The sequence below is a fragment of the Pituophis catenifer genome, unplaced genomic scaffold, assembly GCF_029215685.1.
Source record: "Pituophis catenifer annectens isolate HBS135680 unplaced genomic scaffold, rPitCat1.0.hap2 SCAF_11, whole genome shotgun sequence".
NCBI lineage: Eukaryota > Metazoa > Chordata > Lepidosauria > Squamata > Colubridae > Pituophis > Pituophis catenifer.
The window spans coordinates 26,462,180-26,486,556 of NW_027256891.1; the positions used below are offsets into that span (position 1 = coordinate 26,462,180).

The 24,377-nt window shown below is 43.7% G+C and overlaps 2 protein-coding genes and 1 non-coding gene across 7 annotated transcripts in view; all 3 read left to right on the forward strand.

The window, feature by feature from the left end:
* Nucleotides 1-2,649: 2,649 nt before the first annotated feature.
* RBMX (RNA binding motif protein X-linked) lies at nt 2,650-13,676 on the forward strand. 4 transcript variants are annotated; one of them, XM_070952161.1, is made up of 11 exons: nt 2,650-2,735; nt 4,369-4,495; nt 4,673-4,779; nt 5,377-5,542; nt 6,465-6,584; nt 7,680-7,794; nt 7,888-8,013; nt 9,100-9,200; nt 9,726-11,007; nt 11,947-12,037; nt 12,976-13,676. In XM_070952161.1, exons 2-9 carry the CDS (start codon nt 4,387-4,389, stop codon nt 10,034-10,036), a joined length of 1,155 nt encoding a protein of 384 aa, XP_070808262.1. In that variant the 5' UTR covers nt 2,650-2,735; nt 4,369-4,386; the 3' UTR covers nt 10,037-11,007; nt 11,947-12,037; nt 12,976-13,676. The 4 variants fall into 4 exon arrangements, with proteins under 4 accessions (XP_070808262.1, XP_070808261.1, XP_070808259.1 ...); XM_070952160.1 differs by having other exon boundaries at nt 9,726-12,049; XM_070952158.1 differs by having other exon boundaries at nt 9,726-12,037.
* LOC139322983 (small nucleolar RNA SNORD61) lies at nt 4,532-4,604 on the forward strand. The gene has a single exon (XR_011600938.1). It is a non-coding gene; the product is annotated as a small nucleolar RNA SNORD61 (small nucleolar RNA).
* Nucleotides 13,677-16,267: 2,591 nt separating the features above from the next.
* ARHGEF6 (Rac/Cdc42 guanine nucleotide exchange factor 6) overlaps nt 16,268-24,377 on the forward strand; it is a 45,740-nt gene continuing 37,630 nt past the window's right edge. The window contains exons 1-2 of one of the 2 annotated variants that reach the window (XM_070951924.1): nt 16,268-16,518; nt 21,227-21,310. In XM_070951924.1, coding sequence (XP_070808025.1) covers nt 16,354-16,518; nt 21,227-21,310 — 249 coding nt within the window. In that variant the 5' untranslated portion in view covers nt 16,268-16,353. Of the gene's footprint in view, nt 16,519-21,226; nt 21,311-24,377 lie in introns of those variants that run through there. The other variant, XM_070951923.1, reaches the window with a different exon arrangement.

Sequence of the window (24,377 nt, forward strand, 5' to 3'; positions counted from 1 at the left end):
AATAGAATAGATATTGCAATATAGAATAGAATAAATAGAATAGAACAGAATAAATAGAATATTGTAATATAGAATAGAATAGAATAGAATAGAATAGAATAGATATTGCAATATAGAATAGAATAAATAGAATAGAACAGAATAAATAGAATATTGTAATATAGAATAGAATAGAATAGAATAGAATAGAATAGAATAGAATAGAATAGATATTGCAATATAGAATAGAATAAATAGAATAGAACAGAATAAATAGAATATTGTAATATAGAATAGAATAGAATAGATATTGCAATATAGAATAGAATAAATAGAACAGAATAAATAGAATATTGTAATATAGAATAGAATAGAATAGAAATTGCAATATAGAATAGAATAAATAGAATAGAACAGAATAAATAGAATATTGTAATATAGAATAGAATAGAATAGATATTGCAATATAGAATAGAATAAATAGAATAGAACAGAATAAATAGAATATTGTAATATAGAATAGAATAGAATAGAATAGAATAGAATAGAATAGAATAGAATAGAATAGATATTGCAATATAGAATAAATAGAATAGAACAGAATAAATAGAATATTGTAATATAGAATAGAATAGAATAGAATAGAATAGAATAGAATAGAATAGAATAGAATAGAATAGAATAGAATAAATATTGGAAAATAGAATAGAATAGAATAGAATAGAATAGAATAGAATAGAATAGAATAGGATAGAATAGAATAGAATAGAATAGAATAGATATTGGAATATAGAATAGAATTTTTCTTCTTTTGCCCTCCATCATTCCCAGCGTTAGGCTCTTCCCCAGGGAGTCCTTCCTTCTCATTAGGTGGCCAAAGTATTTGAGTTTCATCTTCAGGACCTGGCCTTCTAAAGAGCAGTCAGGGTTGATCTCCTCTAGGACTGACTTGTTTGATAGCCTTGCAGTCCAAGGGACTCGCAGGAGTCTTCTCCAGCACCAGAGTTCAAAGGCCTCCATTCTTTGGCACTCAGCCTTCCATATGGTCCAACTTTCACAGCCATACGTTGCAACTGGGAAAACCATCGCCTTGACTATACACACTTTTGTTGGCAGGGTGATGTCTCTGCTTTTTAGTATGCCATCTAGATTTGCCATAGCTTTCCTCCCCAGGAGCAAGCATCTTTTAATTTCTTGGCTGCAGTCCCCATCTGCGGTGACCTTGGAGCCCAGGAAAATAAAATCTGTCACTCCATTTCTTCCCCATCTATTTGCCAGGAATTGGGAGGGCCGGGTGCCATGATCTTAGTTTTCTTAATGTTGAGTTTCAAGCCAACTTTTGCACTCTCCTTCTTCACCCGCATCAAGAGGCTCTTGAGTTCCTCTTCACTTTCTGCCATTAGAGTGTTACATTACATTATAGTATGGTACGCTGGTTTAACTGCTGCGGACAGGAAGGCACTACAGAGTGTGATCAATTCGGCACAAGAAATCATTGGTTGTCCTCTAACACCAGTGGATGACATCGCCAGGTCTCGCTGCTCTAACAGAGTAAGGAAGATACTCATGAGATGATTCACACTCTGGTCAGTGTCTCTTCGCACTTCTACCATCAATGCATAGCCAGCCGAACAAATAGGTTTAAAAATAGTTTCTATCCTTGGGCTGTCAGACTCTTAAAACACAACCACAATTACTCCACGCACACGTGGAAACGTATGACTAGTTTTTCTTTTTCTTTTTCTTTCCCACCCCTAATTATTTGCATAGGGATTATTCTTTATACTATTTATGTTGTTTGTATTTTTTGTCATGGATTGCACCAGTGAGGCTAAAACCAATTTCGTTGTATACATGATGCACAATGACCATAAAGGCTATAGTACTATAAACCTGTCTGGGTGACTCTGGACCAGTCACCAGGAGCCTGGGAGTTTTAGTCCCGCCTTAGGCACTGAAAGTCAGCTGGGTGTCTTTGAGCCAATCACCAGGAGCCTGGGAGTTCTAGTTCTGCGACTTTCCTAGCCGACTTCCAATAACTGGCACGGAAGGCCACAAATCATGGTCTCATTTAGCAACTACAACAAAAAAGGTTCATAAAGATTCACCGCCCTGAGTCCCTTCTGGGAGAAGGGCGGTATACAAATTAAATTAATAAATTAATTAATTAATAAAATAAAATTTGGTGCTGTTGCATGATGCTTCAATGACCACACAACTAATTTTCTGGTCAGAGTTGCGGTTGTTAAGTCAAGGACCCCTTGAATGGTACTTATGATTCTAGTCCAAAGTTGTATTTGCATCGCTCCATGAAGATGCACCACTCTTCAATGACCCACACATCCATGCTTTTTAATTTATTGCAGAGTTGCATGCTTCTAGAGAACCACAAAGAAGAGTGCGGGCAAATCTTTGAAGGAAAGCATCTCAGGCTGAAATGCAATCAACAAATCTACCGTCTTCCAAGGCGTATTTATTTATTTCCTATAATTTTATTCCAAACTCCCAACTCAATCAAGGCACAGTCACATGCACGCCCTTATCGGAGAAGAGGCTCGCGCATGCGCAGACACCCCCACCCGCCGTTACCCGGACCCATTTCTCCGCTCTCCCAAACCCTGGCCACGCCTCCTCCCTTTCGCCATGCTTTCATCCGGGCTTTTCAGCTCCGTTCGAACGCGCTGACGTCACCTATATAAAGGCCCTCAGCCCCTTTGTTCCTCTTCAGTGCGTCGTTGCAGGCCGGCGGGGAGGAGGTAAGGATGCGAGGTAGCGGATGAGGGAGGCTTTTTTTTTTTAAAAAAAATGAGGCCTTTTTGATATAATATGTATGTGCTTTTTTTTTTGTCTCACGCACGCAACACCGTTTAGCGGACCCCCAAGGCCGTTATTTATTTCGCTTTCCGTTCCCTCACACCCCTCAACGGTTTTCACCCTTCCCGCTTCTTCTCCTCAAGGGGTGGCTGAGGCGCCATTTTAAAGCTTGGGGAGTTAGGTGGGTGGCGGGAAGTGCTGTTTCTTTTTTCCTCCCCTCCTCCTCCTCCCCCCCCCAAACACGGGCTCCTGAGGGAGGGTCGCGGGAGCCGCCATTTTGCGGCCGCTTTTAGAGGCGCCTCGATGCTTCGCCCGCCCCCTTCTTCAAGGCGCGTGGGACGGGAGGGGGGAAGGGCGACGGGAGTGCGCACGCGCCGCTCTTTCGGGAGGCCCTTTTTTTGCGGAGGGCGCATGCGCTCCGCGCGGTCTTTTCGGCTGCCGCGCATGCGTGGTTTGCACGAAAAGGCTCCGGGCTTTTGTTGCTCGCTATAACCGAACGTGGGAATTGCTTTTCTTAAAGGTTGGGTGCTGCTTTGTTATTAATATTATTAATATTATTATTATTATTATTATTGCTTTGTTATTGGTGCATCATCATCATTATTATTATTATTATTATTATTATTATTATTATTATTATTATTACCACCGACCAAATTCGAAAACTGAATTTTTTGGAAATTTGCTCAGGTTCCTTAGTTAGGGCGTTATATCTTTTCTACCTCTCCCTTTGAACTTAAACCGTCCATTTATATTTTGGAATAAAACCCTTGCAGAATGGAATGGCCGATGTGGTTGGGCCTTCAGCAGGCTCGATGCTTTTATTAGGGTTTTTTTTTGTTGCTGTTGAAATACCTGGGTATCTTTTGGAACAGGGAAAATAGTGAGAACTGTCCAGGGAACTATTAAAAACAGTCAGAAGAGAGTTGAATGGAGCTTTTCATTCAATAGAAGTGTCCAGAAATATATTAATAACTGCTAAATTTCACAATACTTTAGTTGCTATTTAGGTTTCGGGGTTCTAAATGAACCTGTTTGGAGGGATTGGTTTGGATAGACCAGGGGCAGGCAACTGTGGCCCTTTTACAACCTCTGTCACAGGAATTCTGGGAGTTGAAGTCCACAGGTTGTAAAAGAGCCACATTTGCCCACCCCTGGGATAGACTTAAGTTAGAAATTAAATTCATTTCATTGTTTTAGGACGATTGAGCAATATTTGTAAAAGGAGCTTTAAGAAAAACAATTACGGAATGAGGTTTAAAAGGACTATTATGAGGAAATGTGGTTTGTTAATGGCCATTCTTGGTTCATGCTTAAACTAGAAGAAAGTTATTTTACCATGTCATATTGTGTTTTTTTCCCCCTTCTTGATTGTAGGAACGGGTTGGGCCACTTGAAAATGTACTCTTTATAAAGGGCATTTTAGTGCAGCAGTAGGAATGAAGTAATTGACTAGTAATGAAAATGGAATGTTATCAACGATGTCTTTTCTATGCAGGAAATCCCAAAAATTGTATTGCAGTTGGATGTGACTATATTTTTTATGGTTTCTGAAGGTTGGTTGTATTGTTCTAGATTCCAAAACCTGTCAAAATGGTTGAAGCAGATCGGCCTGGGAAGCTGTTCGTTGGTGGATTGAACATTGAAACGAATGAGAAAGCTCTTGAATCTGTCTTTGGCAAATATGGCCGTATCGTAGAAGGTAAGGGCAAGGCATCTTGGTATGGTTTTCAGTTCTGCTGTGATGAACTCAGCTTTTTTGATCGGCTGAAGTGATAGAACTTACCTATCCTCTAAGAAGTTCTGAGCAGGCTTCTGTGAATCCTGGGTTGTACCCCTGTGAGATCAGCAAACAAAATAATGCTTGTATCTCTCTCAGTTCTCCTTATGAAAGATCGTGAAACCAACAAATCTAGAGGCTTTGCTTTTGTCACATTTGAGAGCCCAGCAGATGCTAAGGATGCAGCAAGAGATATGAATGGAAAGGTAAGAATTAATGTCTGGTTTTTATTGTGGTAAAACTCAAAAGGAGAGTACTGAAATAGTTTCAAAGGATAGTGTCTGTTGATTTTCTAAGAGATATCTTGAGAAAATTAGTTGTCTTTCGAATTGGATAGCAAAAGTTGCTTTCCAGCATCTCTTAAAGCCGGGGGGGGGGGTGGTTTCTAGTATACGATGTTGTTTTTGCAGTGGTAATAGTACCATAAGAAACATACCAGATATATGATAAATGTTTGTTGGATGCTCCTCAAAACACAAGAGGAAAAGATGTCCCATATAAACAGGACAGCCATATGTTTACTTCCAAAATGTTAGTATTGCAATTTGAAGTTAAAAAGACAAATTGCTTAAAACACTGTAGTAATGTACTTGCAAATCCTACTTAATATTCTCTGGTTTAATGCAAGTACGGTGACATAACCTTGGTAACTAACCAGCAATCAATAAACATTAGCATTCTGAGTCCTCTGTGTGCACTAACCAGCTAGGATTGGATGGTGATGATAATCTAAAAGTCTAAAAATGTAATAAGCCTAAAGGCAGGCGTTATTCACAAAGATTGAATTAGATGCCTTTGTTCAGTCTTTAGATGGAAAATCCATTAAAGTTGAACAAGCTACCAAGCCAACCTTTGAAACTGGTAGACGTGGGCCCCTCCCTCCAAGGAGCAGAGGACCCCCAAGAGGCCTTAGAGGTGGAAGAGGCAGCAGTGGAACCCGAGGGCCTCCTTCAAGAGGCAGTCACTTAGGTATGTTTAAGTTCCTGTGTATTGACGGCACACAAGACATAGAGAAGTTGAATGGGAAGAAGGAAAATAGCTGGACAGAAGGTAAAGTGCTCCGAGCAAGAATTACTACACTTTGAAATGCAAAAACAAAAAACCCAGTCACAGTCCAAGTAGTGCTTCGGGGTGTCCATGTGCTCTTGTTCTTAGATGAGATTGGTGGTCTTTAAAGTCTGGCTTGCCTGAACTTGTATTTCAAAAGCAGGTCCAGAGTAAATATCTAGAAGACACCATACTACAAATTCCTGCCTTAATATGCAAAAAAATAATGTCAGTTTCATATTGATAATCAACAGGTAATTTTTTAAATCAGAAGGAAGCTGGAACATTAGCTATTGAATGCTCAAGGAGCAGGTTTCTTGATTTTAAGCGGATGCTGATCAGGCTGTGGGTAGTTCCTGGTCTGGATGGCTATTTGCTATCTCTCACAGCTCATCTTAAACTGTAAACAAGCTTTAACAACCAACAACCAGGGTATTCCTCTGGAACAGAGCTGTCATCCTAAGTATGCTTGTGAGCTTCCTTGAAAGTAACATTGGCACCTGAAAAATGATTGAATGTCTGCTGACCTGCATTCTCACCTGTGCTCTGAGTTTACAAGAACAGAGGCTCTACAGTTAGAAGATGGGTGTAGGTTACCAGTTTTAGCTGCTTGCTGCTTTTCTATAACTTGTTTTATTAGTGGCCACAGCCATAGCATATAAAATAGGTTTGCATAAATCTGTCATACAGGTTGTGCAGGTTTCTATTTAGAGGCCTTGATCCAGAGGGTTGACTTTCTCAGGACAAAGGAAATCCTGAGCATGCTTGTTCTTAACCCCTTTTCACTTCTGGTGCCTTTCAGCATTGTGATGATGCTTTCTGAAGCTGTCATGCTGTCTTCTAGGTTCCTCTAGAGGCCCTCTTCCAATGAAAAGGGGCCCGCCTCCCCGTAGTGGGGGCCCACCACCCAAAAGACCTGCGCCATCTGGACCTGTACGCAGCAGTAGCGGAATGGGTGGTAGAGGTAAGCCTTGTGCAAATGTTGCTTTAGTTTGCTCATAAAGTTTTAACTTGAGGGCTGTGGCACATTCAAAATTTGGGGCTTTTAAATTCTTAGTGCTGTTTGTGTGAGGGTTCTTTACACTCCAGGCACTGGATACAGCACAGAATAGCAAATCTATATAAAATACTTTATTGCAACATACACCTTGCCCAGCAAGCTATTGCTCTGGGTCAACTCTGCTCTTCCAGGCTTTACAAGATGCTGCCACCGTGTAAATGTGTCTTTAATGCTCAGTTCCAACTAAAATCTTTATGGGTAACATGGACCCTTTTGCCTTCTTCCAAATATTCTTGCACTAGTTCAGGGGTTGGCAACCTTAAACACTCAGAGCCACTTGGACCCATTTCCTACAGAAAAAAAACACACCAGGAGCCACAAAACCTGGATGGGCATGGCCAACTCGATGTCACTCACTCCCACCCAGTCACATGACCACCTAGCCATGCCTACCCAGCCACAAAACTATTCTCTGTCTCCCTTCCCTCTCTCCTCTCTGTATCTCTCTTTCTCTCTCTCTCTCTCCCTCTCTGTGTATCACACTGTATATATCTGAGCGGACAGCAGCTCGCTTAAGGAAGGTCTCTCCACATGTGCGCACACTCCCAACTCAGCCACAGCCAGCTAGGGGATTAAGAGAGGAGGAGGGGGGGGAGGAGAGTGCAGGAGCGAAGCTGCCCTGTACCTGCTTCCACGCCACATTTGCGTGTAAGGCAGCCTTCACTTCCTGCCGCTTCGGGCTGGAGTCCAAAAAAGAAATGTGGGGCGGGGCGAACCAGTGATGGGACAGGGAGCTGCGGCAGAGGGCCCAAAGAGCTGCTTGTGGCTCCAGAGCCGCAGGTTGCTGACCCCTGCACTAGTTGAAATGAGATTATGCTTAATGTGTGGTTCTTCCTTCTAACTGCTATTGAAGAATTTGTATAATTGTGCATAGACTTTTGCCTTCATTAAAAAACAGTTCAGTATAACATTTCTCCCACTCAGAATGGGAACAAATGGCTTCTCGTTGCCTTGATTGTTTCCAAAATACTCCAATTTGGGTTTGTTTTTTAATTTTAGCGCCCCTGTCCCGTGGCAGAGACAGCTATGGGGGGCCTCCACGAAGAGACTCCTTGCCCTCACGAAGAGATGTCTACTTATCTCCCAGAGATGATGGCTACAGTACTAAAGACAGGTAAAATAATGCTTGTTGAAGCAGATGTTCTCGGACTTTGTGCTATTTTGCTTGTCAGTAATCAAAAAGTAACTTAATTTTTAATTTCTGTAGCTATTCAAGCCGAGATTATCCAAGTTCCAGAGATACCAGAGATTATGCCCCCCCACCAAGGGATTATGCCTATCGTGATTATGGACATTCCAGTTCCCGTGATGAGTATCCCTCAAGAGGTTACAGGTACCTAAAGTTCCCTTGTATGTGTTGGTCTCTTTATGTTCTATAGAGACTGTATATGTTCTATAGAGGCAATATTTATTTAGAAACACTGTTGGCTCTCCGTAAGGATCTCTAGAAAAGCCCAAAATAAATCAATTCCTTCAGTCATCTCATCTGTAACAAGGAGGGACCTGGGTTGGTTACCAGTAGTCCTCTGCCTGTGACCATTTGTCTTTTCGAAGTTAAAATACCCCTGAACAAATGGTGGTTACAGAGAGGCTTTGGAGCTCCAGCCTTGCAGGATTGTGGTCTTTGGCCTCCCCTAACAACCATGGGATTTGATTAATAAACGCAGTCAACATAACCAAATCATTGATGGCACGGATTGCCAACACTAGGTGAGGGGGTCACACTTCAGGATGGTAATTCCAATCAAATTGTCATTATTGCAAGTCTGGAAATACCTATACTTGGTGATCAGTACACTTTTTGAATTAAATATTGATGGCAGGCTTGGCTTTGATAGCCTTTTAAAGACCTCAGAGTGCAGACCATACATAACTTAGTGTGTACATCTGTATAACGTGGTGAATTGGTTAGAGTTTGATCCTGGCGGGGCTCAAGGTTATTCTTTTATCTGGCCCCACCCCCAATCTATTGCTGCCTCCTGAGTCCCAGCTGATCGCCTAGAAGGAGAAAAACTGTTTAAACTCTTGCGGAGGGGCTTCAAAAGGCCACCCTACAGTTGATCAGTGTTAAAAGGCAGTTTGGTGGTAGACCGGTGCCTCCAAAAACAAATAAGTAGACCGGTACAGCTCTGCAAGCAATTAAAAGCCTGGTAGACAAGTACCTCTGCTAAATCCTAAAGAATTGTCACATGATCATCAAGCCATGCCCACAGAACCAGTAGTAAAAGATTTTAGAACCCACCCCTGGACAGTATATAAGCCTAAATGCTATAGCTGTTGCTATACCTCATGCTTCATAGAGGAGAGATGGAGAAAACGTTACACAGTTTAGAAATGCAGAGAAAAGCAGATCAATGGAAGCAAGAATAAACTAGACTCATTTCTATCACTGTGGACATTTGGTACTAAATCCTAGTAGTTATTCCTCCTACAGCGATCGGGATGGCTATGGAGGGCGTGACCGGGATTACTCGGACCATCCCAGTGGAGGCTCTTACAGAGATTCCTATGAGAGTTACGGTAAGTGCTGACTTTGAGGGCTTCTAAGGAATGTTTTAGGCTTCTTCCTTGACTCGCTAGAGTGCTGCTCCTGGGGGGTGGGATTAACATGATGGGTTTCTCTGCTGCAATGGAAGAAAAAAATGTAAAAAAATGTTTTTATTTTAACGAAACAATTGAATTGCAGTTCCCTTAACCTATCGAAGCAAAGTTCAACAATTCTGAATTGCATCTCTCTCACTGGAAAAACAATGGCTGAGTTTCTTCTATAAAAATAGCAAGCAGTTCTGGAATAATCCCAAAAAAAAAAAAAAGAGCTACTTTGTGAAAAACCAACATCTTCAAACAGCCTGTTTAATTCCTTCTCTGCCCGATCCTTCCCCCTACCAAATATAATGTGAGATTATATTTAAACTACTCCTCAGTTTAAAAATGCAAAAAAAAAGTCAGAGAAGCCATTGATGCATTTCTTTTAAAAACTCAGATGTAAAATTGTGGTGATATGATTTATAGTGTTGCCCTATTACCTGACCATTGAACCTGCAGGTAACTCACGTAGCGCTCCCCCTGCACGCGGGCCCCCTCCATCATATGGTGGAAGCAGTCGCTATGACGATTACGGAAGCACCCGTGATGGGTATGGTGGAAGTCGAGAGAGTTACTCAAGCAGCAGAAGCGAGGTCTACTCAAGTGGCCGAGACCATGTGGGCAGACAAGACAGAGGCCTTCCCCCTTCTATGGAACGGGGCTACCCTCCGCCACGCGATTCTTACAGCAGCTCGAGCCGCGGAGCACCCCGAGGTGGCGGCCGGGGAGGGAGCCGCTCGGAAAGAGGTGGAGGCAGAAGCCGATACTAAAAAACCTTTGAAACTCATGGACCAAATCAAGTTTTTTCCTCCTCCTCCTCCTCCCCCCAACACAAGGAATGTGGAAGTTTTATCTCGTTCCCATCCAGAGGACTACCGAAACGATGTTTTTAACTTTTTTTTTAATTGTTGCTTGTTAAGTTCCCCTTCATTACTGATGTTTTTTGTGAGGAAAGAGTAAAAACATGTTTAATTTCATTTCAAAATTGTTAATAATTTCTCTCAAAAAGCAGATGTTAATGTATGCCGTTTTGAGCCTATGTACTAGTGTTGTAACCTTTTCAAAGTAAAAGTTAACCCTGAAATGCCACACTTCTCACTTCATCAATGCAACAGCCAGCCTAAGGCACCCCATGCATCTAAAATGGCCGTGGATCGTTCTGCGCATGCAAACATGCCTTCTCTCGAGGCAAGACCTATGATTTGTTGGAAGGGTGGGGTGGGGATGGATGCCAACCCTAAAACTATTAACTGTCCTCTGAAATGCAAAGATGCTCCCAAATAATGACCAGTCTCCGGTCCTGTGTAAAATTCAGGATACCATTCAGCCTTTTAAGTCAAAACCACCAGTGGATAAAGCTGAATGTACACGGTGCCATTCTACGCATTTCCTTAGGCAATTTGCAAGAACCTCGCCCCCCCCCTCAGTAATATATTAAACCTGTAGCAAGCAAGCTGCAGAGTTCTGTAAGTTAAAAAAAAAAAAAGAGGTTTGGCCCATTCCATCCAAGAAGCTGCAGAACGTACTTGCTCTTACTGTTTCAAATTTTTGCAATCCTGTAGTGTCTCATTTTTAAAGGAACATCTTTGACTCCAAAGGCAAAATGGAGAAAAGTAAGATAAGCAAAGAAGTCTTTCTCACCAACCTCTGAAAAGCTCATGGCTTCAATTAAACAAGTGAAAACTTTCAGCAGCCCACAACAGCTTTAAAGCATCAAATGCCCGTGAAACAGCAAAAGATGGTAAGCAAAGCAAAAACTAGTTTTTCGGTCTAAGTCAAAACGTGAAACCAAAGCTATCGTCCTTTGTAGTGCAGTAGGACATTCTGTGCATCATGGCAATGGAAGTTTTTCTAGCTTTTAAAGAAAGCGCCAAATGGAAAAAAAAAAAAATACCTGTGCTGGAAAGCCTTAGGCGAAGCCTTCTAAATTCATCATAACCTTGTCTTGGATGAAAATATGTATGGCACAAAGCTTTTGAAAATGATGCTAAGAAAGCAACTTGTAAACAAAACGTCCCCATAAAGGGTTGGGAGGGACTGTTGCTTTTTTGGCCAGTATGTTTCAATGAAGATATTTATAAAAAATAAAAAAAAGCAAGCTACTTGTATTTTTTTAATTAAGAAATATAAAACCGTAATACAATCAGAACTTGGCTTAAGTTGCCAAAATCTGTGTTAACAGCTTGGGAAATGTCAAGCAAGCCATGATTACGAACTTGATGTTTAGTTGGATGCCTGACTTCTTTTCTTTATACTGTAGTCTTGTTTGGGAGTTTTGGTACCTGGGCCGAGTTGTCATGACCCAGGTGCGGCCAGGAAGTTCAAAAGATGCTGTTGAAATGTAGTAAGACCTGAAGACCTCCAGCTAAAAGTGCCTCCTCTAAACCTTCCAAACACATTTGCCAGTCAAATGGACTTACCATGAGAAAAGCACCATTGGAAAGAAAATCAGAATCCATAAAGCCATGCGACTTTTTCACTAAGCCATTCCAGTTCATTCCAGTCCAATGAACCTTCCACCTCTCAAATGTGTAAAATGTTAGATCGTGACAGACTAAATCGGCAAGCCCAGGTTGTTGGTTTTTTGAGGGTTTTTTTTTTCCTGTTTCGGGGAGGCGGGGGTTGTGGGTTTGGGCGGTTGGGCCCACCGGAATCTTTACACCGTCTGTAATTGTTGCAGGCTGAACGCTCGTTCCCTTTAAGATGAGACCCAGAAAGCAGTGCATGTGTTGGAATGAACATCACGTTGGTGAGCTGCATCAGAGCAGCAGGTAAGCTTGGAGGTAAGGGAGGCTTGTTTCAGATATCTTGCAATTTTTTTTAAAAAAAAGCTTGAAGTAGGACAAATTCATCGTTGCTGGTTTGTGGAATTAGCCCAACTTTTAGTTCTACAGTTCAGTTTGAACAGGCTGATAACACGCCCCGTTCCATGAGAAGGTTGCTTTTGCAAGCGAAAGGAAACAAATACATTGATTATTAAAGTCGAAAATAAATACTGTATCCAATATGGTTAAAGTGCTGATGTGTGCTCTGTTAAAAACTTCTAAAGAGGGAGTTACATATGAAACAGGATAAAGAATGTTCAGTAGAAACCTTCCAAAATAGCACTTGGAACTACCTTGTTTCCCTCCAAAATAAGACATAATAAGCCCAATCGGGCTTTTGAGTGCATGGCAATAAGGCCAAGCGCTTATTTCAGGGTTCAGAAAAATATAAGGCAGGGTCTTATTTTCGGGGAAACACGGTATCTTGGTTTTCCCCAGTGGACATTATGGCGCACCTAGGTTTTGTGTAGCTAGTTTCTTAAATCACTTCCTTTTTTTAAAAAAAATGGAGATATAAACAGTTAAACAGCTGGGGAGCTAATGTGCTTGTGGGCAAATATCTCCGTTGACCTTAACAAGGGTAAGCGGACAGCTCTTAAGCTTTTGCTGAAAGCTGTTTATCGTTGAGGCCCAGCATTTCATAAGAGATGATCTGTCACTTGAGAAGGTGTTAACAAGGGAGGAGTCGTAGTCATTTACGGCAGCTTGTTCAGAAACCGCAAGCAGCCAGGTATGTTTTAAGTCCAACGAAGTAAAGATCCTAAAATGATTCTTTTTGTGCTATGGAGTTGTTTCATTTTGGCAATGGCATTAGCTAGTCTATACTAACGATCATGTTTTGGCAGCCTTTCTGTTCTGACAGTCTCCTAATGTTTGTATTCTAGGTACAGAATTGTGTGGAGGCCTCCAAAGAAAGAAGCAGACTCAAAATATGGATATAAAGTTTAAAGAAGGCAATTTGCAGGAAAGTCAAATGCCATTGTCTGTTGTGACTACAGACAAGGGTCGTATGTGAGATAAAGAGTCTTAAATGTCAGATGGAAATTATTTCTGTCTTACAAATGCGATTGAAATCCTGGCAGGCAGACATCCAACAAAAGCTGTGGCTTGTGATTTAAGGGGGAGTCGGGAGATAGAATGGGGAAACCTTCAGTTAGACGAGGTGAAGTGTATGTCTTCCTTAACTGCCAAGAGACTAGACAGCAGTGCAGGAGGCAGATTTTCAAAACGTGGCCAATTGCAATACTGAATTTTTCCCCAAGAAGAACTATTAATTAAACCCTCATGTTCAGCATGATGTTTAGCCAAGAGTTGAACAACAATTTTTGATTTCACAAGAATGCCACAGCCATCTATAAATGGTTTGGGGAAATCTCATATGAACGAGACCTCATACAGTCCCGTAAAGTTACCAATTCCCTTTTCATGAAAAGCGATTGTGAAAAGGAGCTAGTGCCATAAATTTTAAGAAACAGGTAACGTTTTGGTGAAATGAAAACTGGCGCATCGTGGAAGACACTCAACAGCTGAAGCTTGGGATCCTTGTATTCACTAAACTCTCAATAAAGCGTTGATTTCCTCCTGAGCTCTTCATTCCTGTGTGTGGACCATTAAGTGGTCTGTGATAACAGTTCTGGCTTTCAGAACGAAGTGTGGCGCAGGAGTGGCCAAAGGCTACTCGAATATTTATCAGATTCAATATTAGTGATTCGATTACCGACTTTACTGGCAGGCTTTTAAGTTACGGGTAGTTTTGAACACACTACAAAGTTTGAAAGGGTTTCCAAAAAGGATATAACTTTGTAAGCTTTTCTACCGAGGGAGATAAAACTGCACTGTAGACACTGCTGCCTTTTGCTTTTAAACAATCTAATAGAAGCTCATGAGGTAGACAAGAACAGGCCTGCCAGTACTTTTGGGTAGGTGCTATAAACCAGTTAAAACAGATTGGAGATATGGGCAAAAAACAGGCAGAGAAAGATACTATGGCATTAACTGGCCAATTGCGGAGTAATCAAAATGCACAAGGATGGGGGCAGAGGAAATGGCCCAGGAAAAGGTTCTAGAACTTCTGTATAATTGGGCCCTGTTTATTGAGTAAGTTTGTCACCTTAGGGCAGTGTATGGTCCTAGGGCTTCTCCATGACTAAAAACACTGCATTTTGGGGCCAGACCCCACCCAATTACTGCTTCGGTGAACTTGTGTCTGATTACAATCCTTTGCTTTAAATAATGCAAATTCACAGAACGATTCCACATGCACAAAAGAAAAATCTGCCGGCAAGTATCTTTTTAGGGGAAAGCCATGGTTCCATTTTAAAAGAGAAGAACTTGCAGCAAAAATGAAAAAGATCGGGTAGCATTTGTGGAGTGTGCAAAACAGAATTGTCAGTAGAGGGAGACCTAAGCCAGTGGGAAGGGATGTGGGGCTCAAGCGCTGGTGGAATCTGTTCCTGCTCTGGCCCACAAATATGTGGGTGAAAGGGACGTTTCTTGCTCAGCCAGTTGGCCGGCATGCCCAGAAAAGGGGGAAAGTGCAATCATTCCTGGTGAAACAGCTAAGGGTCTGCTTACGTTGTACATTATATGCTGGGGGATCCACCATCCTGGACACCTGGCTTTTACTTCAAAACATTTTATGCCACCCTTCGAATTGCAGCATTGCACTGAGGGAAACGGGTATTCAAAGTGCTTTTTTAAAAAAGCCCCAACAATTTGGAAAGTGAAATTTGTACAGAGTTTCAAACCCTACCCAGTTTTCAGTTCTTGGCATGCTCTGCAGCATCTGGTGAAGCTCATGAGCTCAGAGGAGGGGTGCAGCATGGCACAAAACCACAAACCAGAAATAGACAAACCTTGAAGCTTCAGTACAGCTGCCTCTCGAGTGGCTCAAGTGGCAGTTTCAAGACAGGAAGGAGGGCGAGTAATAAAGGGGCTTCCCTTTTTTTTTTTTGCAAAAGGCAGCCATCCACCAACACGACTCCAAAGCCCTGCAGTTTTTATCATTGGAGGGGGGGCTGCAAACCACAGCCCTCCCAAAAAAAGAAATTTGAGCACAACTCCCAGAAACCCAGAGTTAGCCCACTTTTGGCCTTCATGGCTCAAAAATCACAAGATGCTACTTTTTGGATTAAAAAGTGTGAATCCAGCTGTATCCGTGAACTCTTGTGTTCCCTTTTTTTAAAATTATGTGCTTGTGATTGTTTTACATACAAAACAGTCAAATGTGGAAGGGCTTTTCATAACACTGAAAGAGTGTTCATATCTTATACTTAAAAGATGTAAACCTTTTAAAATATTTAACCTTGATCTGATTTACTTGGGCATTGTATGGATCGATGCCTTAACACAGAGGTCTTCAAACTTGGCACCTCTAAGACTAGTGGACTTCAACTCCCAGTTAAAGTCCACAAATCTCAAAGCCTTAACAGATCTTTGACTGAATCCTAATCCTTGACTGGCCTGTATGTATTGTCACAGATTGTACACAGTCTGAAGTTGAATGATGGCAACTTAAAATAGTGGATAATTCCCTTCTCCCCCCCCCCCCCATTAAAAAGTAAATTACTTTTTTAAAATGCATCTTTCAGAGATATCTGATGTATACAGCTCAGTAAAAGTCTTTTAATACATTTAAAACCATCCCTGCAAGTAGAAAAAAATACCAAGATTTAAACGAAGCCACAACACTTTATCCCCTGATAAGATTCTTAATTTTCCTCATACAGGGAATTTTTTTTTAACCTTCCAGTTTTCACACACTTCCAGTATCCGCTCGCCACCCATCACAGAATTAGGAGAAATTTTACTATTTATTGCAAACTGCAGGCAGTGTTTTCTCACGCCTGGCGACTTTAGGAATTCTGGGAGCTGAAGTCTACCCATCCTCAAGCAGGCTCGCTGGGGGAATTCTGGGAGTCGAAGTCCAAGGTTAAATTTAATTGCTTTATTTTGCGATGGTGGTGGGAATTTTCTGTTTTGTTCTTCCGCAGAAGTAATTGCATAAGGCGATGGATGTAAATGCAACAAACTTGTTCCTCCAGTCCAGGCCACTTCAAAATGTTGCTTTCTTGCTGGGTTGTTTTGGTTTTTTTTTTAAAGTATTCAACAAAAAAAAGTCCTCTTATAGGTGGAAGGTAATAGGGGAACCTCTTTAACTGCTCGTTCACCCACCACAGAAGAAGCAGGAAGATGCAGCCACGGATGTGGGTTTGGCTTTACCGTTGCACAAAAGAAGCTTAAGAACAGAACAGGCTCCGGTCATGAATCCAGAGGAGCAAACGGTGACTTGGTTGATTTCTCTGGGGGCTTTGAATTCCCCCAAAATGATGGTTGAGGACCCCGTGCAATTCCTCAAGACGTCTCTGAAAGACGGAGTTGTCCTTTGCAAACTCCTTCTCCGACTTCTGCCCGGCTCTATCGAAAAGGTATGACAGTCCGCGACTTCATTTGCTTGCTTTAGAAAGAAGGGTAGCTAAGAGATGGACTTTTTTGGAGACCAGCTAGAATTGCTCTTCAATCATTTTGCTCTTCAGTGGCGAGGGGTAAATTTTAATTGCATGTAGTCGGGAGGGGTAGGGGGAAATATCCTGCTTTCTAACACTGTAGGGACAGGATCCCATATCACTGGGGAATCGTAAGAAGCCTTGAAGATCTTGGACCGGTGCAAAGAAACCAAAAATATTCTACAATCCAGTAGAAATCTTTTAGTGGAAGAGCCTGCCCAGTTTCTGGAATATAACAAAGACAAAATCGAAGAGGTTTCCAATTTATAACAAGAGATACAAAAAGGTCCTTTTTAGAGGGGGGAGAAGAGAGAAAATGCCTGGGTCCAACCCAAAACATTAATTTTCTTGAAAGCGTTGGCTCAAGGACAGCTCAAGGCAGAACTCACCAGCTCAAACAGGACCCTAAAAATTATTTCAGTATATATATATATATTTTCCTCTCCTTCCACTCCTGTATCCAGACTATTGATTTCAAAGGAGGGATGACTTAAGGGAGAGGATATTAACATGGATTTAGAAATCCATGCGTAGAAAATGAGAAGTGGAAGAACTGTGAACTTTTAGACCCACCGAGAAGCATTTGGAACTTGCAAGAGGCAAATGGGAAACACCAGAAAGAAAGAAAGAGAGGAAGAAATAAACCCATGTTGTCTCTTCGCGTTGCCTTGGAAGTCCCTTTCTTTCTCTTGAAAAAGGAAGCGTTTCTTGGGGTACCTGCGTGGACCGCCTCCCTCTCTGAATTGTCCTATAGAAGGGCTTAAAGTAGGGATCGCCAAACTTGGCAACTTTTTAAGGCTTGTGGACTTCAGCTCCCAGAATTCCTCATGCTGGCTGAGGAATTCTGGGAGTTGAAGTCCACAAGTCTTTAAAAAAAAAGAAAGCTGTCACATTTGAAGGTCCCTGATTTAGAAGACTCCTTCGACCATCTGGATCTCCTCCCCTACCACTCCGAATGAGCCAATTCTGAAGAAGGAGGAGGAGGAGGAGGAGGAGGAGGAGGAGGAGGAGGAGGAGGAGGAGAAGGAGAAGGAGGAGGAGGAGGAGGAGGAGGAGGAGGAGGAGGAGGAGGAGGAGGAGGAGGAGGAGGAGGAAGAAGAAGAAGAAGAAGAAGAAGAAGAAGAAGAAGAAGAAGAAGAAGAAGAAGAAGAAGAAGAAGAAGAAGAAGAAGAAGAAGAAGAAGAAGAAGAAGAAGAAGAAGAAGAAGAAGAAGAAGTAGTAGTACTGTAGTGTCATTGGCCTGGGTTTAAAAACAAAACAGATTATTCCAACATTTGACCGCCTGGAGCTTCAAATCCACTGCTGTGTTTTCAGCCACATCCTGCACACATGACTGTTGATCTCAGCTACTGCTTCATTAGCTGTGGAAGATCATCTGATGTTGCTTCTCACGGGGCAGAGAAGAGCAAGATCTACAGGCAGGAAGTGCACGATGGTGAGGGCCGTGCACTCCTGGCCTGGAATTTGAGGAATCTCAACGAGACAGCTGCTTGCAGGCTTGATGTGAAAAGTTTGGGCATCCCTTGGGCAACTTCAGAGCTATTTTATTTTTCCTCCCAAAAAGATAAAAAAAAAACCATAATGGAACCTCACAGCACACAGAGTGATTCTATTTCGATTCCAGATTTACTTGCGCAGCTCAATCCATTCAATCTTCCTTGCGGTCATTAGAACCAGCATAAGAAAGGTGGGATATAAACAATCATTTTAAAAGCTATTTTTTTTAAATAAGTATGAAATGCACAGAAGGACAATTCCTGTCTCCTTCGGTCTCCTCATCCCTGCACTTCCCAAGTCCTTTCTTACATTGAGCTCTGCTCGAAAACCAGGAACTATGATTTGGGAATCCGACGTCCCTGGTTCTGTGACCGTTCTGAAGTGCTCAAGAGCTCCTGAAGGACGGAGTCATTATCTGACTTCAGACAAGCCATCTTCCTTTGGATCTGCTGAACCAGAATCGTTGAGAGTAAAATCTCCTTTTTATTTTTAGCAAAAAAGCTCGGCGTTAGAGGGGGGGGCCATTCGTTTGCAAAACGCTGACTCAGGCCCTGCTGCAAATCGATCCCTCTTCTTCACGTTTGCTGCCCTGAAGGTGTTGCGTTTGGATTCCAGTCTCAGCATGTGAATCTATATCTAGAAATTATGGGTTAGCCATCCTGGGAAGTCCCCTGTGACTTGTAAGCAGTGACTGAGTTTTTAGGCATCAATCTGCTAGCAAAAAGGGGGATTTTATTCAAGGAGCTGCGTTTTAAAACACGCAGTGATGCAACTGGATGTGAGAAACTCCTCTGCCCGGATGATTGACAGTGATGTCAGCTGAGCTCCCCGTGAATCTAAACCCCAGCATAGAGATAATGGAGGGCTGTGTGAGAATTGGAGTTTTAACATATCTGCAGTTTGGACAGATCAATACGCAAGCTAGGCAAATGCAGAGGCTTAATGTAAATCTATTTATTTCTGAAACCGTCTTAACTCATCTTATGTCCGTCTTTTGGAAAATATCCTTCTAAACCAGGGGTCACCAACCTTTCGGACCTCAGGGACCAATAAATTCATAATTTTATATTCCACGGACCACTAATATGATCTGCCTAATGACCGGCTGGGTGGGCATGGCTAGGTGGTCACGTGACTGGGTGGGCATGGCCACCTCAATGTCACTTCGAGAGGCGCCTCGCCAGCGCCCTCACCCCTCGCCTCCCTGCCCAGGCTCCTTAGAGCCCCAACAGGAAGCAACTGTTGGAGCTAAGCAGCCACCAGGAGAAAGAGTTGGCAAAACAGCTCAAATTGGATCTGACTGAGAAGGAGGCTCAGCAGAAGCACCTCACTGAGGACTAGGAGCATAGGCTTTCCAAGCAGAGGGAAGACCTGTGGGAGTGCAAGGCCAGGTACCGGCACCTGGAGGCTCAGCAGGCTGAGATGGTCAGCCAGTTCCAGGCCATGATGCAATCCCACTGGAACGAGGCCCTCTTGCTCTTCGCCACCAGTGGCACTTCCCTCCAGACTTCGCCCAAAGCCCCACACCAGGAGGCCGAAGCCGAACCCAAGTCGGAATTTCTGCCCCCCCCCCTCTGACCCGCACAAAAAGACCCCAAAGGGGGCGACTCTCTGCAGCAACACAAACGTTCATTGAATGTATCCGGCTGGCCCAGGGGCTGTAGTTTGAGGACCCCTGATTTAGTGAAATGCAAATAATTTTTCTGCGAACCACCAAAATTTTCTCACGGACCACCAGTTGGGGACTGCTATTCTAAACCATGACTGTTACGGCCAGAGGCAAGTCCATCATCGGTGCCTCAATCAGTAAAGCAGGAAATCCTAAGAGCAGCAACAAAGCAAAAGATTTGAACATCACCTCCCCATAAACGAAACAGCCTTCACTCAACCTCTTTCCCCCCCCCTTTCGTGGCAGTTCTTCAGAAATGCCTTTCAGAAACGGCATCCTAGCAAAGGAAGCAGGATGTTTTTCAGGTTCCGAGAGGTCCTCGTGGGCTTCAGAAGACAGTTTCAGGTGATTTATTCCATCTGAGTTGAGTTGTTATGCGCATTTCTTCTCTTCAAAGAACTTCCCCCGTTTCTCAAGAAAACAAAAGAAGAAAAAGAAAATCCACCAGAGCAACAAAACCAGAAAGACCAGAATTATAATTGGAAGGTTAGCCAACCCTCGTCCAAATGCAGCTGTAACAGTTTTAAGGATCACATTTGCATGGGAGCAAGTCTTTGAAATACAAGACTCCATACCTGGCTTTAAAGATTGCCATTATCACCTGAAATTAGGCTAACCAATAGCCTGGTGCAGCAGAGACAAAGTCTCTTGTGTAGCATCTATCCAACTGGCTTCCAAGAAGCCCAACTGAATCAACCAAGCAGGTCAGAAGCCACCTAAGAAATTACTCTTTCCCTTGAGAGGATCCTTCTCCTTCTTGAAGGGCTTGCATGTTCTCACTTGTCTTGTCTGCAGAAGACCTTCTCCATTGACGCTAAAGATAGATGATAGATAGATAGATAGATAGATAGATAGATAGATAGATAGATAGATAGATAGATTAACAGAGTTGGAAGGGACCTTGTAGGTCATCTAGTCCAAGCAGGAGAACCCTACACCATTTCTGACGGATGGCAGTCCAATCTCTTCTTGAAAGCCTCCAGGGATGAAGCTTCCACAACTTCCGAAGGCAACTTCTGTTCCATGGTTGATGGTTCTCATGGTGAGAAAATCTCTCCTTATTTCTAGGTTGAATCCACTTGGTCCATCACCCATAAAGATTCCCAGAATTGCTCGGCAGAGGGATCTCTCCTTCCAGTTCACATGTCTTCATCTCCAACAATCTTTCTCTTCCTAGCAAGAGGGCATCTTATGGGGCCAGCCTTCAGCACCAAGTCCTAATCGCTGGGCGGCTTTGGGCTCATTTGTTCCACGGTTCTTCCTGAGCTGACAGCTTGTCTTCCCCCCCACTTCCCCCGCCCACCCACAGCCCATCTTCTTGTGAAAATCCAGTGAGCACCAAGCTGTCTCCTTCCTTCGTACAAACACTAGGGTAATGTTCTTTGAGAACAAAAGTGAGCCAGCTGACAGGAGTTGTCACAAGCTTCCAAATCTGTTGACTGTCAAATTTTGATTCTTTTTTAGTATTGCCTAGAGCCCAAGACGGAAGCCGACTGCCTTGGCAATATCCAACAGTTTTTAAATGGGTGTGCAGCGTTGAAAGTGGAGGTAAGCGGCAACGGATAACAGCGCCGGGAAGGATCTGGATGGATAGGCGGCGGGTGGGTGGGCATGGAGGTGGTAAGGAAGAGCTGCTGCAACCGGATGCCCTGACCCAATGGTACCCCTTGAGGATGTCTTCCTTGGGTTGAAGAAAGACGGAGGATTGTGTGTGTGGCTGCTGTAGAGGGCCAGCCATGCTTTGTCCTCCATCTGCGAAATAATATAAGTCCATTTTGGTTTGCGAAAGGGGTTTATTCCCAGTCTTGGCCTTTCGTTGGAAATAACCAGCAACTGACTCCATACGTTTTGCAAAGTAAGATAGATAGATTAGATAGATAGATAGATAGATAGATAGATAGATAGATAGATAGATAGATAGATAGATAGATAGATGGATGGATGGATGGATGGATGGATGGATGGATGGATGGATGGATGGATGGATAGATGAGAGAGAGAAATGATAGATGGGTTAGGTAGGTAGGTAGGTAGGTAGATAGATAGATAGATAGATAGATAGATGATAGATAGATAGATAGATAGATAGATAGATAGATAGATAGATGGATGGATGGATGGATGGATGGATGGATGGATGGATGGATAGATGGATAGATGGATAGATGGATAGATGGATAGATGAGAGAGAGAAATGATAGATGGTTTACGTAGGTAGGTAGGTAGGTAGATAGATACTGATAGATACCAATAGATAGATAGATAGATAGATAGATAGATAGATAGATAGATAGATAGATAGATAGATAGATACTGTGTTTCCCCCAAAATAAGACCCTGTCATATTTTTTTGAACCCCAAAATAAGTGCTTGGCCTTATTTTCAGGGGTGTCCTATTATTTGGGGGTGTATGGAACCAGACAGAGCTCCTCTTGCCGTCTTACCTGATTTCCAGTTCTGTCTCCCTAACCCTAAACAGAGGAAATGGTGGGGACCAGCTGTGCATGCATTTAAATATTTTCGGGGAGGGCTTATTTTCGGAGGGGGGTGTTATTTTAACGCATGTGCTCAAAAGCCCGATTGGGCTTATAATCAGGGGGTGTCTTATTTTAGGGGAAACAGGATAGATAGATAGATAGATAGATAGATAGATAGATAGATAGATAGATAGATAGATATAGATATGGATGAGTGGGTGGGTGGATGGATGGATGCCTGGATAGATAGATGTGGATGGACGGATGGACAGATATGGATGGATGGATGGATAGATAGATAGATAGATAGATAGATAGATAGATAGATAGATAGATGGATGGATGGATGGGTGGATGGATAGATAATGATGGGTGGGTAGATGGACGGATGGACGGACGGATGGATGGACAAGAGAGAGCTGGGACTGGGGAGGATTTCTCTGAACCCAGACAATCTCCAGCCTCGGAAGCAGCTCCCCACTCCTGTGACTCTCTTGTAGCCAGGCCAATTCCGAGTTCAGACATTCACCGAAGCTCTTCTTCCCTGCCGTGGCACCAATTCGACACTTCTCCGGAGTCCAGCTAATGCAAGAACCAGAATGTCAGGTTTTAGGCTTCCCAAGGGCGAACCGCCTTTTCCCGGTCTTGTCTCCTTCTGTCTACCTTATCTTTAAGGCGGCTTTTTTTTCTTTTTCCCCTGCCCCCTCCCTGTCCTCGCTCCGCTTCCTGGGTTTACAGACACATCTGGGGAGGGGGAGACACGGGGGGGGGGGTCGGTTGGGGTGGGAGGACGTGGAAGAGAGGAATACCACAATAGAAAAATCCGGTGGTTGCAGCTCTCTCTGCACCGCCAACTCCCACCAGGTGCCATTTGTGAGTCTGGGGAGGGGATTTCGCAGCCCACTCCCATTGTTCCCGGCGGCAGATTGTGTCTGGGTAATGATTCAGTTCCTGCCCCAGAGCCAGGAGGGGCAAAGCCGAAGCAGATGTCTGGATTCCATCTGGTTGTCATTGAGCCGGGGCTTAGGCAAGATAATTGGGGGGGGGGGGGGGTTTCGTGGTGAAAAATACCAGCTTCCAAGGGGCACCGCCTGTATCTCACCCACCCACCCAGTTGCTTTCCCGGCTGCCAAGTAGATCATGAATCCCCTCCTCTCCCCTCCCCCCCTTGCAGAAGTCTAACTCCTGCAGGAGCCTTGGTAGTACAGTGGTCTGTTATTAAGACCTGCAATTACTGCAGGTTCGAATCTCGCCAGGCTCAAGGTCGACTCAGCCTTCCATCCTTTCTAAGGTAGGTGAAATGAGGACCCAGTTTGTGGGGGCAATAAGCTGACTTTGTATAAATATACAAAAATATAAAGGCTATTGCTTAGCGCATTGTAAGCCGCCCTGACTCTCCGGAGAAGGGCGGCATATAAATCAAATTAAAACAAAAAACAAAAAACAAAACTCCGATTGCCTGCCAGGCTGGGCAACAGGCAGCCGAGTCGAGTGGCAGGGAGTTCCAACGGAGAACTCCCCCCCCCCCCCAAAAAAAGAAGTTTGCTTCTGCCGGACTGAGCACCTCCAGGAGTGGTAACGTTACATGACATTTTGCAATGTCGCTTCCCTTTCTCGCGCTTCTCTCTACAATCCCGAACCGCGGCCGAAACGACATTTTCGGCCGAAACCAGCTGCTCATTGCTAAACGGCCGGCAGCCTGATCCCCTCCCTCTCCCGGGCTGTCCGTGTTTGCAGATCCGGGGCAACGACCCGGTTGAAAGACTGGTCTCTAAGTGGGGGGGGGGACGGAGTTCGTGGCGCCCTGGAAAGGGGAGGAGGGGGTCTCTCCCTGCTTGTCCTACCTAGCGAGGTTGTTGTAAAACAGCTTTGCTCGCTTGGCAGAGCGGCAGGGACTTGGGGGTGGGTGGGGGGCATTTTTCCCATCCAAGCCCCCGCAGATATCACTACTACCATCATCATCATCATCATCACCCCGGCCGGGCTGGGGGAGCTGAACGGGAGCCCGCGGAGCCCCCTGCCCGCCTTGACGCAAGTGGGTGGGGTGGGGGAAAGGCCGGCTCCGGAGAAGGCAAGCGAGGGCGCTGCCCGGCAGTCGAAGCAAGCGGCGCGGAGGGGGCGCTCCGGAGCATCACCCC

What these genes read in the sequence shown, in the direction of transcription:
- RBMX (XM_070952160.1), top strand. Translation starts at nt 4,387, where the DNA reads ATGGTTGAAGCAGATCGGCCTGGGAAGCTGTTCGTTGGTGGATTGAAC. An exon ending in CAAGAGATATGAATGGAAAG is followed by an intron (nt 4,780 to 5,376) that starts GTAAGAATTAAT and finishes GCCTTTGTTCAG; the next exon opens with TCTTTAGATGGAAAATCCAT. An exon ending in TATCCCTCAAGAGGTTACAG is followed by an intron (nt 8,014 to 9,099) that starts GTACCTAAAGTT and finishes AAATCCTAGTAG; the next exon opens with TTATTCCTCCTACAGCGATC.